The following is a 14,064-nucleotide window of genomic DNA, read 5'->3' on the forward strand; positions in this document are numbered from 1 at the left end:
TTTTTTCACTTTAAACTAGCTATTACAAGTTAATATTATAAACCTAAATCCAAAAACTAAAAACACACCTGTGAATCTGGTATGAAACAGACCAATGAAGATGGAATTTTCAATAACTTGCATTCAAATAAGCCAACTTTATTAAATAGAAGAATGTATTTCGCTGGATGCCCTGGCACTTGCTAAGGTCTTATATGTTAAGAATAATTATATGTTAATTAATAATAATCAACTTAACAAGGCTTATCTGAGTGGGGGGAAAAGAATCTGACTCCAAACTAATAACAATGCCAAGTCAAAGATAAAACTCTATTTAGCAGGAAAACAATCCATGAAAGCATAAATTCCTTTTCTAAAGAATATAAGATCTATCTCCACAAACCCCACTAATTAAACTTTATTGCTTTCCTATCTTCCAGAAATCTTCTATATATCTATATCTATCTAGATATCTAGATAATGATACTTATAAAGGTGTGTGTGTGTGTATTTTTTTTTAAAAGGTACCTATTGCAATTGTCAGGTCTCTTCTGAGGGCAAATCCTACTAATCTCTGAGATTCTTTTGACATTATGACAGGAAAGCCATTGTAGCTGGTTTCATTAATCATGTTTTCTATGTCATCCACTGTCATATTGTCTTGTGTCAGGACAGCTAAGGGAGGATCATTCCTTCGAGGTCTCATGACATCAGCAGCCAGGGTGGTATGAGTGAATTCTTCTTTTGCATCCAAGAAAGGGTATCCATTTAACCGAATGTGCGCTTCATAAATGCCTTCCCTACCAAAGGCATCTCCAACCCATTTACTGGTCATTACTGCAGCCATAAGGGGGACAATATATTCCAGGCCTCCAGTAAGCTCAAAAACAATAACCACCAGGGAGACGGTCATCCTTGTCACTCCACCTGAAAAAAATAAGCACCACTGGTCAGGAAGGACAGGAGCCTCATCAATACTTGCTAGTAGAATTTTTGTACTAGGCAAGTGAATACGAATTGTAAGTAGAACTTAGTGAAAAGGATTATTATCAAAAACTACTATTAGGATAATTATTACTATTTTAATAAGATCTAGAAGAACACCAATCATCTTTGTTCATAGCACAGAAGATTTGAAATAACATTTCAAAACCTGCTTGCTTCCTATAAAAAAACCACAGCTGTCCAACCTAAACAACTTTGCCATTTTGGTTCACTGCGATAGCAAAGACATAATTTCACCCTTATAAAAGATTATTATTGCCCTAACCGGTTTGGCTCAGTTAGATAGAGCGTCGGCCTGCGGACTGAAGGGTCCCAGGTTCGATTCCAGTCAAGGGCATGTGCCTTGGTTGCGGGCACATCCCCAGTAGGGGGTGTGCAGGAGGCAGGTGATGGATGTTTCTCTCTCATCCATGTTTCTAACTCTCTATCCCTCTCCCTTCCTCTCTGTAAAAATCAATAAAATACATTATTAAAAATATATAAAAAAATAAAAAATAAAAAATATTTTTAAAAAAGATTATTATTCATTCTTAAGGAATCTGGTGAAGCACATCATAGCTATCTTGTTTATTACCAACTTACAAATGAAATTTATATGTGGGCAGAATATTAACCTTTTGCACTCGGATGTCGAGTGTGACTCGACACGGTTAGCATCGGTAGCAGCTCGTATGTCGAATTGTATTGAATGTATCAATAATTTGAAATATAAAAAAATCCAAATAAATAAGTTTGTATGAAAAGAAACTCCAGTTTTTTATTCTACTGCCGCGCTTTGTAAAATCTGGGGTATTTAAAAAATTAAATCCCGAGTAGAATAAAGGAATCGAGAAAAAAGCAAGCGAGTGCAAAGGGTTAATTTACTATATTTCTCTCCTCTAAATTTTTTCAAAATAAGCAAAATATGTTGATGCCTTGTGATTTATGGTAGCAGTATAATATTCCCTCCCTCAGAAAACTCATCTAATCATCCATCCCAATCACCATTCTGAACTACCTTCTCTATGCTGATGCCTCCCCCACATGTCTCCCTCTATGGCTGCCTTTGCCCCATGTCTCCAGCTGTGCACGCTTCATCTTATTGTGCTTGTCTCTATTTCTAAGGCACTGCCACAGAAAACACCACACACTTAAAACTATTCTTCTTTCCAAAGAGCTCCCCATTCCAACTTCCCTGACTCCAACAGCCAGCATCACATTCTTCCTGACAACCTAGGTAATCATTCTTGGTTCATCCTTTTACTTTATCCCAACACCTAGACTCTCACCTAGTCCTATCTGATTTGCTCTGCAAAATACCTATGGGTATCTTTTTCGAAATTCTCACTATTACCAACCTAGTCCAGACCCTCAAGACTTTGTTCCTTAATTTTAATACTATTTTGTGTTACCTCCTTAAGTCCAGGCCTATTACCTTCAATCCACTTTCTAAGCCATGTCCCCAGGTTAACCTTTCCTAAGTAACACTTTCACCATGTTGCTTCTTCACTCAGAAACCTACGAGGCTCACCAGTTCATTCTATATTAAGCTTAAACTCTTCCTTCTTGTTTTTTAACCTAAAAACAGAAGGGAGAAAGGACCTACTATTATCTATCTATACTATGCCAGACATGTCCTAAGTTTTCAGTTTACAAAAGTGTTTTTAAAATTATTTTTTTATGAAGCACTTATTTTACCAGGCACTATGCTAAGAGCTTTATATACAATTTATCTCATACTAGAGGCCTGGTGCACGAAATTCATGCACTGGAGGTAGGGGTGGGAGGGGAGATGTCCTCAGCCCAGCCTACACCCTCTCGCAGTCCCGGAACCCTCGCAGACATCCCTCTCACAATCCAGGATCCCTCACTCCTTACCGCCTGCCTGCTCACTCCTTACTGCTCAGCTCGCTGCTCCTTAGCGGCAGGCTCCTTACCACCTGGCTTCTGGCGGAACAGCGCTCCCTGTGTGGGAGCACACTGACCACCAGGGGGTAGCTCCTGCGTTGAGCATCTGCCCCCAGGTGGTCAGTGCGCATCATAGCGACTGATCATTCAGGTCGTTCTGCCATAACAGTAGCTTAGGTTATTATACATATAGGTAATCCTCAAAACAACTGTAGGAGATAGGTAGTTATTATTTCCATTAAAAAAATTTTTTTAAGTAGGTAAAGGAACTTTCCCAGTCATCAAGCTACATGTGGCAAAGGCGCGACTGCCACAGACCTGACCGATTCCTAATACAAATTCATCCTAACTTAAACCATGCAATCTCACAGTCTGGCTCCTCCTCAGCGTCCAACTTTTCGTTTTCCAAAAGTATCCAAAATGCATTCTGTACTTCAATACTGTCAGTTTCTTCAGAGGCCCATGGATAGTAAATCTACTCCTACTCTAATTTGTCTTCACATTATTATATTCTTCAACAAAGTCCTCTAAATTCTATTAATCTTTAAAAATAAAGTTCGTGTTTTACCCTACCTACATTACTTCAGCTCTTTTTTCCTCTAGATTGCTACAATTTTCATAGACTCTTGCAGTACAATATATAATCATTATCTATTGCTCACTATTGTTATCTCAGTGTGGGTCTAGTCTACCCAACCTGATTATAGTTGAGGTTGGGTTCATGGTTTATACTTCTTTTTCTATGACTCACTGCGCCTAGCAGAGTGCTAAACAGAAAGTGGGTACTCAATAAATACCTGCTACTTTAGTGAAAATGATTCTGTCCTTCACTTTCATTTGATATTACACTGTTGAAGGTCAAAAATTACTTTCACAATTTTGATGTATTGAACAAAAATAAGTCAAAATACCAACTATTATTAAATATTATAACCAAAGTTTAGCTGACATTTTAAATATAAAACAACTACTTTTCATGCCCAAGAGGACAATAAATAGACTCATAAGTATTTAACGCAAATATTTTGCTTTTCTTTTCTTTAAAAGAGTAGTGACTTTTCTCATTTTTCTATAAATACACCTTACATGGGGGAGGGCTGGTAAAGAAACCTTTTACTGAGGCTAAAAATACATAACTGCAGAGCTCAAGTAAAGCTACTCTGTAGCTTTGCTGGCATGCTAATCTTAGGAACCAGGCTATAGCTGGTGGAGGGAAGGTAAGACCCTTGACAATGAAAAAACCAAAAATCTTCTTGGACAGGATTCAAATTAACCCTATGATGTACTGAGATGTTTTCTGTCATAAAGCATTAAATGATATTAAAAAGATTACATTAAATTTTTATTAAATTTTTGCATTAACAAATTTTCAGAGGCAGGTAAAATAAAACCTAGTACTGTATATCCTATATAATGAAAGGCTAATATGCAAATCGACCAAACGGCGAAACAACCAGTCGCTATACGCACACTGACCACCACGGGGCAGATGCTCAATGCAGGAGATGCCCCCTGGTGGTCAGTGCGCTCCCACAGGGGGAGCACCACTTAAGCGGCTCATGGCTGGCGAGCGCAGCGGTGGTGGCAGGAGCCTCTCCCACCTCCGCTGCAGGTGGGTGGTAAGGAGCGAGGGGTCCCAGACTATGAGAGGGATGTCTGACTGCCAGCTTAGGCGGACATTCCCTGAGGGGTCCTGGACTTTGAGAGGGCCCAGACCGGGCTGAGGGAGCCCCCCCCCCCAGTGCACGAATGTTGTGCACTGGGCCTCTAGTATCCTGTAATAGTAGTACTGTTTCATTTCTGTGAAAACACTCTCTTCCTCTGTCCTGTGCCCCACCTTTCCCCTAACCCTACCCAACCAATTAAGCACAAGCAAGCTCTTACTCATTTTCTCTCTCAGACTCACAGGCATCCAGACACAGACAAACACAGTGGTTGTTACCTAAGCATGCGGCAGCACCAACCATAGCATAGAGGCCAGGAGTAATGCAGTCAGCCCCAACCTCACACCACTCCTTAAAGATAAACCAGTCGTGGTGATAATACGCAAGCTGCTCCACTGCAATGCCCACAATCCTCCCTGCAATCGCTCCGATGGCCATGCTGGGGATGAACAAACCTGACGGAACCTACAACAAAACAGAATACACGATAAGGCAGAGGTCCTCACCTGCATGCTTGAAACCTATGTTCTGTGGATTTCTTTCTAACTCTTTTGCTTCTTTTCACACTGACTTAGCAAAATCCTAAAACTTTTAGCAAAATCTTACTATACAGTATCCTAACAATTCCATGAATTCAGTTACAAAGTAACATATCACATTCTCTAGTCCAAAGAGAAAATAACCCAAGGGTTATTTCCTTGATAGGGGTTCCTTAAAGCCAAGCCCTAACAAAATTTTCATTAGTACATGGTAAAATGTGGAAAGAAAAAGAAAAGAACAGTACAGAGCACTTTTCATAAATCTAAATCAATTCAATATGAAGTATTGCCCTTTACTCCAAGATTATGTCCTTCCTATATATTACTTGTTTATAAAATGATAGAAATATTAGATGCTATCCCTCTTAAATGGTACAATGTAAAGTGGGCAATGTTATCAGGTGTCCCAATAATTGTGTAGTGATTTTATATTATATATTTATATGTATACATGCATGCATATATATGTTTAGTCAATAAATATTTTTCTCCTTTTAATTAATTCATACATATTAATCTAATGAGGATAATAGAAACAGTAAACAAATTAAGCAAGATCATTTAAAAACTATTAAAAAACTAATAGCTCTAAACTGTTGTGGATATGAAATAAGCTGAGCACAAAGTGTTGGCAAGTTAAAGAATATATCAGGATCATTAAATGGATATCCAAATAGAAAGGATCAAAATATGTTTTTCATTCTCCTGCCAGTTAGATCCTTAGGCCAAAGCAGAGGGTAATGTGCCTGAGGTGTGTGTTTGTTTTTTGTTTTTACAGAAAATCAACTTACTGTAGAACTAGGAGCTTTAACAACTCCTTTAATTTGATTAACTAAGAAGGAAAAGGAAAATTTCAAGGTTTTTCTAATATTTGACTCTTATATTTAATTATATTTAATTAATATAATGTGGACTAAACACAGAGGACAATACAAAAGAGACCATACTTCTGGTCAGGGCACATACAAGAGTCACCAATGAATACATAAATAAGTGGAACAACAAATTTCTCTCTCTCTCTGTCTCTCTTTCTCTCTCTCTCCCATCCTCTCTCCTTTTCTCTCTCTCTCTCATAATAACTAAAAATTTTAAAAAACAACAAAAGACCTATTTCAACACCACTCCAATTTTGTTAAAATCAAGCTGTTATTCCCCACAATGTACAGCTGTGAAAGCACACTAACACTAGAGAATATTATTATATGAATTACAGGTAGAGTAATTTAAAGAACATGGATTAGCTGACTCCCCATATACATCACTGACAGTCACATAATAGAATTGTATTTACTGGCAAATCACTATCAAATGTTATTCTCACTTTCATAAGTTAGAAAAAAGCAATGTCCCAGGGCATAAGGACCAAGTCCTTGTTGGAAAAAGGCTTTGGGCTTAGTAATTTAACTCTTGCTTCAGCAGTGTCCTTTCAAGGTAACCCCTATAGGGATATGGTAAGGCAGAAAAATGGCTTCCCAAAGATATGGATATCCTGATTCTTGTGAATTCATTATGTTATGTAGCAAGGAGAAATTAAGATTGCAGACAGAATCAAGGTTGTTAATTAGCTGACCTTCAAACAGGAGATTATCCTGGATTATCTGGCTGGGCCCAAAGTAATAATAAAGGTGTTTTAAATGTGGAAGAAGGATTTAGAAGAGTGAGTTTCAGAATGATGACGTAAAGAAAGACTTGACCATCGATTGCTCGCTTTGAAGATGGGAGAAGGGGCCATGAGCCAAGGCATGTGGGCAGCCTCTAGAAGGCTGGGGGGGAAAAAAAATCCTTGTGAATACCTTAATATTAGCCCAGTAAGGCCGATTTTGGATTTCTTATCTCCAGAAATGTAATAAATTTTGGTGATTTTAAGCCACTAAATTTGTGCTAATTTATTACTGCAGCAATAGTAAACCAATAAATGGTTTAGAAATATCATAAAATTTCTAACACTCCTCCCACTAAATGGTAGAACATATATCCCTCTCCCTGAACCTGGGTGGGCCTTTGTGGCTGTCTAGACAAACAGAACACAATAGAAGGCATGCTGAATGGCTTCTTTGGCTAGGTTAGAAATGGTCCTCTTGGGACACCTGCTTTTGGAAACCAGAGCTACCATGTAGGAAATCTAACCACCCTGAGGACATCATGCCAGAAAAACCACAGAGAGAGAGTGTTAGAAAAGGCCAGATGTTCCAGCTCTAGCTGTCTGAATCTTCTCAGACCAGGTGCCAGACAAATGAATGTCTATGAGATGAGCAGCCTTAGCCATGTTTGATGACAACTGTATGAGAGACCAGAACATGCCAGCTGAGTCCTTACCAAATCACTGACCACTATCAATAGCAAAATAAGTTACCTTAAGATGCTAGATTTGGGGGTAATTTGTTACAAATTAACAGATACCATGGCTCAACAATATATCCTAAGGATTTCTTTCTTTCTTTTTTTTTTTTTTTCATTTCTTAAAATTGAACCCAAAAGTTAAGAACTTTTTCAGTCCACGGTTATGAAACAACCACCTTTACATAAAAATTTCATCTCTCATTCCACATACAAGTTTTGATCATGGCAAGATTAGTTAAACATCACTCCACACTGGCACTTACCTTGATACCAAAAGTGAATACTGTCATTATGATTTTAAATATGAGTGCTAAGCATAACTGCCATATAGCTGAATATACTCCGACGCCTGCTGGACGATCAGGAATATCATCAACAATTTTGCTGGCATTCATGTCATTTCTGTAGTCACAAAGAGAAGAGGATTCCAGGGGCCCACAGTCTGTAAAAAGCTCTCTAATCAGTTCACTGGTGTTGAGCCTAGTATATGGATTAGGGAAAGCTATCACAGCAGTGATGGCTGCAACAATAATGACTTCAAGGACAGGATACTTTCCAAATTTGGTGGATTTGCGTCGACGACACCAAGCTATATTTGCCCTAATGAAAAAGGCTCCCCAAAGCCCTCCAAATACCCCGAGGAGAATAAAAGGAAATAGTTCAAAAAGGTACCATGGTGTATGATACTCCACATAAAAAAGGACCAGACGGCTATTACCAAATGGATTAATGGATCTCAAAACAAATGCAGCAACTAAAGCAGCAAAAAATGATCTCCATAAAGTTTTAAGAGGAAAATAATAGCTAACCTAAAAAAAAAAGAAAAAGAAAAATTAATGGTATAATTTTATACAATGTTTCTGATATAAATAACTTGAACAGTAAATATCATAGCTCTAAATTTTGCTGCCACTAGAATTTACATAGAATGGATTTCATTATGGTAATAAAAATACTGATGTTTTATTAACTTTAACTATCACCTCATTATACATTCACAATATCAACTAGTCATAAATGTCTAATAATTATTTAAAATACCTAGCATTTATTTTCAAAATGAGTTTCACTTCCAATCATAGTAGTTAACCATAAATGTACTGCCACCAACTCCTGTTAGTTCATACAGAAGTATTTGATTTACCTCTTCTATATTAAATTAAAAAAAGAAAAAAAAATAGAAATAACTAGAAAAGTACATTTTAAAACACTCCTAGTCATATTTTTGTGTAAATGTGTAAAACGTCTTAAGCACCAAAGAGAAAACAAAACCAAAATATTCTACTAAAGCAACTAAAATGATCTCCTCAAACATTAATAACTGCAATATAAATAATCACAGAAGAAAAATTTACAAAGATGATTTAGGAATTAATTAAAAATTTTAAATAAAAAGGCTGTATTTAAGCCAATAGGGATAGATCGTTTTAAATATTTATTTATTAAATCAAATTCATATCTGCTTACTTTAATGTGTCAGCCAAGTTAAATTTTAAACAATAACTAATGTTTGCAAATAATATTTTTAAAAAGATTTTTCTCAAGGTAAAGAACATATATAGTATATTAGCATTTATGTATGAGTGAAAAATAAGTTTATAAAAATAAATTTGAAAACTTAAAAACGAAGTCTATACCTACTTCACTAGATATAAAACTGAAAATTATGCTAAAATATACTTTAATAGTAATTATATATATAACTTTAATTGCTGTATTCTTTTTTTTACCTACCTCTTCCAGGCTAAAAAGAACTCCTCCAATCGGTGCACCAAAAGCCACAGAAACACCTGCAGCTGAGGCAGCTGAGAGCACCTAAAAAAAAAAAAAAAAAAAAAAAAGGATGTGGTTTATTTCATGTTTTTATAATTCAAACATATGCCAAATAAAAATTCTTCACATTACTTGAATTTTCGAAATGACTCTTCTGAATTTAACTCATATGTCTCCCTCCTCCCCAAGCAAATGCAAATATGTATTTCCTCTAAAAATATATTTTTATCTTCTGCTTTAATTGAAAGGTCAATCATATATTCAATATTCAGTTAAAAAAACCTTATGTGAGATATGATAATATAAATGGGATATAAAGAAGAGGCAATAAATATAGCCAACTTTCAAGATGTTTGTTTATGAAGACCAGTGGAAACAGTAGTAACTAGTTTGAGGGCAGAGTTGTTTACTTATTTTTATTTTTTTATTTTTTAATCCTCACCCAAGGATATTTTTCCATTGATTTTTAGAGAAAGTGGAAGAGAGAGGGAAAGACAGAGAGAAATACTGATGTGAGAGAAAACACATTGATTGGTTGCCTCCTGCACACGGCCAGATAGACCAGGGCCCGGGCCAGGTAGGAGCCTGCAACTGAAGTATGTGCCCTTGACCGGAATCAAAACCAGGACCCTTCGGTCCACAGGCCAACGCTCTATCCCCTGAACCAAACTGGCTAGGGCTGTTTACTTATTTTTAAATAGGATATAATTTCTTCATATTTTAGAGCTAACTGTGTCATCTACATATATAAAAGGCTAAGTGTCCGACTGTACATCCATCTGACCGTCCGACCAACTGACCGGCAGGTACATATGAGGCGCACTGGCAATTTAAATATAAACATTGACTCGTGCATGTGCGATACATATAAAGCTCTCGGTGCCAATCACACACGTTTTAATTTTATAATACTATATTATATACTAGAGGCCCAGTGCATGATTTAATCATGCACCTGGTGCACCAGCTGGCTGTCTGTCCGCTGGTGCACCAGGCCTTTTGAAAGCCTCCAGCTCAGCCATGGAGCAGACTCTGAGCAGACGCTGAGCTCTTGCGCCAGCTCAGCGTCCTGCTGGCCCAATCAGCTACCCCAGCCACCCTGAGTCCCGCCCCCTGCACCTCCCGCTGGCCCAATAGTGGGTGAAGTGGAGTGATGGTAATTTAAATATTACCATTTTATTATGTAGGATACTATTTTGACATGTAATTTTTTGTAGTAACATAATTACCGCACGAATCTTCTAATTAATTTCCTTTCAATGTGCACGAATCGATGCACCGGGCCCCTAGTCATTAATAATTGCCTTAGTCCAAATCCTAGTAAAATATCCAGGGAACTTAAAAACTACTGAGTTTCCCTATGTTTTCACTACCCTAAGTCCTCTGAAAATACTGCCACTACCAGTATGGAGAGCCTTCAGCACAAACATTGGCTGCCCCTTAGGATACAGCCTCACCAGCCAGAACCCACATAATAAACTCTCTTGTGGATCTTCTCTGCAATTCCTGGTCTGTCACTTGGACACTGCCCAAATCCCACTAGTGTGAAGCCAACTACACATTGGGCATCAATCTCTAATTGCTTTTCTAAGAGTCTTTATTCTTTTCACTACTTTAGTAAATATTTGAGGCTACCAAAACATTTCTTCAAATGTTCAATTTTTACATTTCCGAAAAAGAAATTAGAAATCATCAAAATTAAATTGTAAATGATTAAGAGTACAAACTACATAGTCAGACTACTGTTTGGTAAATTAAAAATAAACAAGTATGTGTTTTAATTAAATCATATCTGGCTTTAAGAATACAGATTTTGTTTAGGGAATAAGTGTGAGAAAATTTAACTTACTATTTGTTTTGTTTTTCCCATTAATGGAACTGCAGACAACATATTTAACTGACTTTTCTAATTCTACATTTAATAAAATAGAATTTTACAATCAAACTAACACCCATGCACCTATAACACACATTTTAATCTCTTTAATAAGTATTTAAGAATCATTTAATTTAAAAATGTCAAAGAAGTGGGTATAGGAAGAAAGACAAAATATGAGGCTTTAATGCTTTCACTAACAAGTACCCTAACAAGTAAACTCTAGACATTTATATACTAAGGTGACAGAATAAAATTGTCATAAACATTATTAAAATTCAGATGAATTAAATTTCTATAACATTTTCTAATAAATTACATTTTTCACTTATAATCTACACTAATAAAAGAGAAATATGCAAATTGACCATGCCTCTGCTACACCCACAAGCCACACCCACCAGCAAATCATGAGCGAGTATGCAAATTAACCCAACCAAGATGGCTGCAGCCACGGAGCGAGCAGGAAGCTTGGGTTTCCCTGGCAATGGAGGAAGCGAAGCTTCCCGCAGCCCTGGCTGGCCTTGGCTTCCACTCAAGGCTACAATGTTTCAATTATAGACGATAAATAAATCCCAACAAAAATGGCAGCGGCCATGGAGCTGGAGAGAGCAGGAGGCTTGGGTTGCACCTGGCGATGGAGGAAGCCAAGCTTCCTGGCCGGCCCTGGCCTCCGCTCAAGGCTACGAAGTTTCAATTATAGAAGATAAATAAACCCTAGATACTTGCTTCCAGCTGGCCCTTGTCTCCGCTCAAGGAGGCATTGAAAAAAAAGAAAAAGAAAAAAAAGAGGGGCTGGGACCTTGGGTCACCGGGGGGTGATCAGGCCAGGATGGGACGGCAGGGGCCGTTGGGGGTAAGCAGACCAGCAGGGGGCTAGCTGGGGGTGAGCAGGCCCGTCAGTGGGGGTCAGTTGGAGGTGATCAGGACAGTGGTGGGGAGCAGTTTGGAGTGAGCAAGCCAGCAGGGAAGGGGGGCAGTTGGGGGTGAACAGGCCAGTGGGGAGGGAAGGTGGGGGCGAGCAGGCCAGCAGGGGGGGCAGTTGGGGGTGAGCAGGCCAACAGAGGGGACAGTTGGGGGTGATCAGGCTGGCAGGGGGGTATTTGGGGGCAAGCAGGCCAGCAGGCAGAGTGGTTAGGGGCAATCAGGCAGGCAGGCAGGCAGGTGAGCAGTTAGGAGTCAGCAGTCCCAGATTGTTAGAGGGATGTCTGACTGCCAGTTTAGGCCCGATCCCTGTAAACCAGCAGTAGGACATCTTTTGAGGGGTCCCAGATTGGAGAGGGTGCAGGCCGGGCTGAGGAACACTGCCCCCGTGCACGAATTTCGTGCACCGGGTCTCTGGTGAATAAATAAAAATGTAAATCTTACCCCCAAAATGTCATGATAAAATAGCAAGAAAAAAAGAAAAAAAGGAGGGGCTGGGACCTTGGGTCACCGGGGGGTGATCAGGCCAGGATGGGACGGCAGGGGCCGTTGGAGGTAAGCAGACCAGCAGGGGGCCAGTTGGGGGTGAGCAGGCCGTCAATGGGGGTCAGTTGGAGGTGATCAGGACAGTGGTGGGGAGCAGTAAAGGAACTGAACTGGGGAGATGAATGCTATAGTTCCATTTAACCACTAACTTACCCTAGTATAGTTTAGGTTTTGTTTTGAGAAGACATAAACACATGTCCACACAGCCATAGTAGTAGTAGTAGTAGTAGTAGGATAGTTAAGAGTATAGACTTTAGAGTGGAAGAAAAATAAATTTTAATCCACACTCTGACACGTAATCTTGGGCAAATTAGCCAAGATTTAGTTTAGTTACCTATCTATAAATGATAATAATAATGCCATGTTAATAGGATTATCATGGGATTGAATTTTAAGGTGCAAGTAAATCTGACATAGAACCAGATACATAGTAAATAATCAATAACAATGTTAGTTATCCTAATTACATAACAGCGATTTTCAACCAGTGTGCCGTGAGAATTTTTAAAACATGCAACACCTAACTATTTAGTCAAAGATACTGGCCTCTTTTCCCTTTTGTTAAATAAAAAAATGACAACAGCCAATACAATAGCCTTCCGATGTGAATGAATCAAAATTATACCTATTTTTTGTCAGATTGGCAAAAAATATATTTTTTGGTATGCTGCAGAATTTTAATAATTAGTTTATGTGTGCCATGAGATGAAAAAGGTAGAAAATCGCTGTTATACAGGATAGTACTAAAGTCACAATTATCCAGAGATAGAGCAATGATGCTCTGAAATGTTCCACTTTTAGACTACTGCCAATATAAGGACATTTCAGTGCTAGCATTAAAATGAACTGGAATTATTTCAATTGAGGAATTAAATAGTTTGATAAAAAATACTCTACTTTTTTCATTGTAGTATAAAACACAACAGGCTGAAAGCTCCTCCTATGCTAGAGCCAGAAACCCCTGAATTCTCAATATTTAATGAGATATAAAATACTGTACCTTAAAAACCCAAAGGGCTCTGCACCATCTAGAACTGCAGATTAGACTGGGAAAACAGGATGGGATTGGGCCTCCCAAGTTTAGAGCTAACACAGAAGATCCCAGGAGCCTACCTTCCTCCTAAAAGACATCCAGAGCAATCTAGAAACATCAGGGAAACTCTGTAATATGTAAAGTGTAAAGACCTCCTGGACGATCTCAGGCTGGCTTTTAAAAAAATGGTAAAAGAAACTTCCCTAACAGCTGAATAAAGGAGGAGTTCCTACATCTCCTTTAATGTGAATCTCTGATTTAAACCTTAGGCGGTCTAGAGGCCCTCAGAACTTCCCCCTGGTGCCAGACAGCTCTCTGCAGATGATACACACTCCCACTGGCATCAGACACTTCAGGAAAACACAGCTGTTAATATTTCCAACCCTGCAGAAATACTGATGGTGAGAGAGAAGAGTAAAATAATACTACATTTGAGAAACACTTCAGAGGAGAGGTGTAAGGCAAAGCAATTAGCGATTATTCACAAAAAGAGAAAGA

The 14,064-nt window shown here is 38.4% G+C and overlaps 1 protein-coding gene across 5 annotated transcripts in view; it reads right to left on the reverse strand.

Moving 5' to 3' along the window:
* The window catches only part of CLCN3 (chloride voltage-gated channel 3), a 73,309-nt gene that overhangs the window by 11,448 nt on the left and 47,797 nt on the right, over positions 1-14,064 (reverse strand). For all 5 annotated transcript variants that reach the window (XM_079770127.1, XM_079770126.1, XM_079770124.1 and 2 more), the window contains 4 exons: positions 9,149-9,229; positions 7,678-8,223; positions 4,814-5,000; positions 508-906 (listed from right to left, as the gene is read on the reverse strand). In XM_079770127.1, the coding sequence (XP_079626253.1) occupies positions 508-906; positions 4,814-5,000; positions 7,678-8,223; positions 9,149-9,229 (1,213 nt within the window). The remainder of the gene's footprint in view (positions 1-507; positions 907-4,813; positions 5,001-7,677; positions 8,224-9,148; positions 9,230-14,064) is intronic.

This window comes from Cnephaeus nilssonii, assembly GCF_951640355.1.
Source record: "Cnephaeus nilssonii genome assembly, chromosome: 5".
Lineage (NCBI taxonomy): Eukaryota > Metazoa > Chordata > Mammalia > Chiroptera > Vespertilionidae > Cnephaeus > Cnephaeus nilssonii.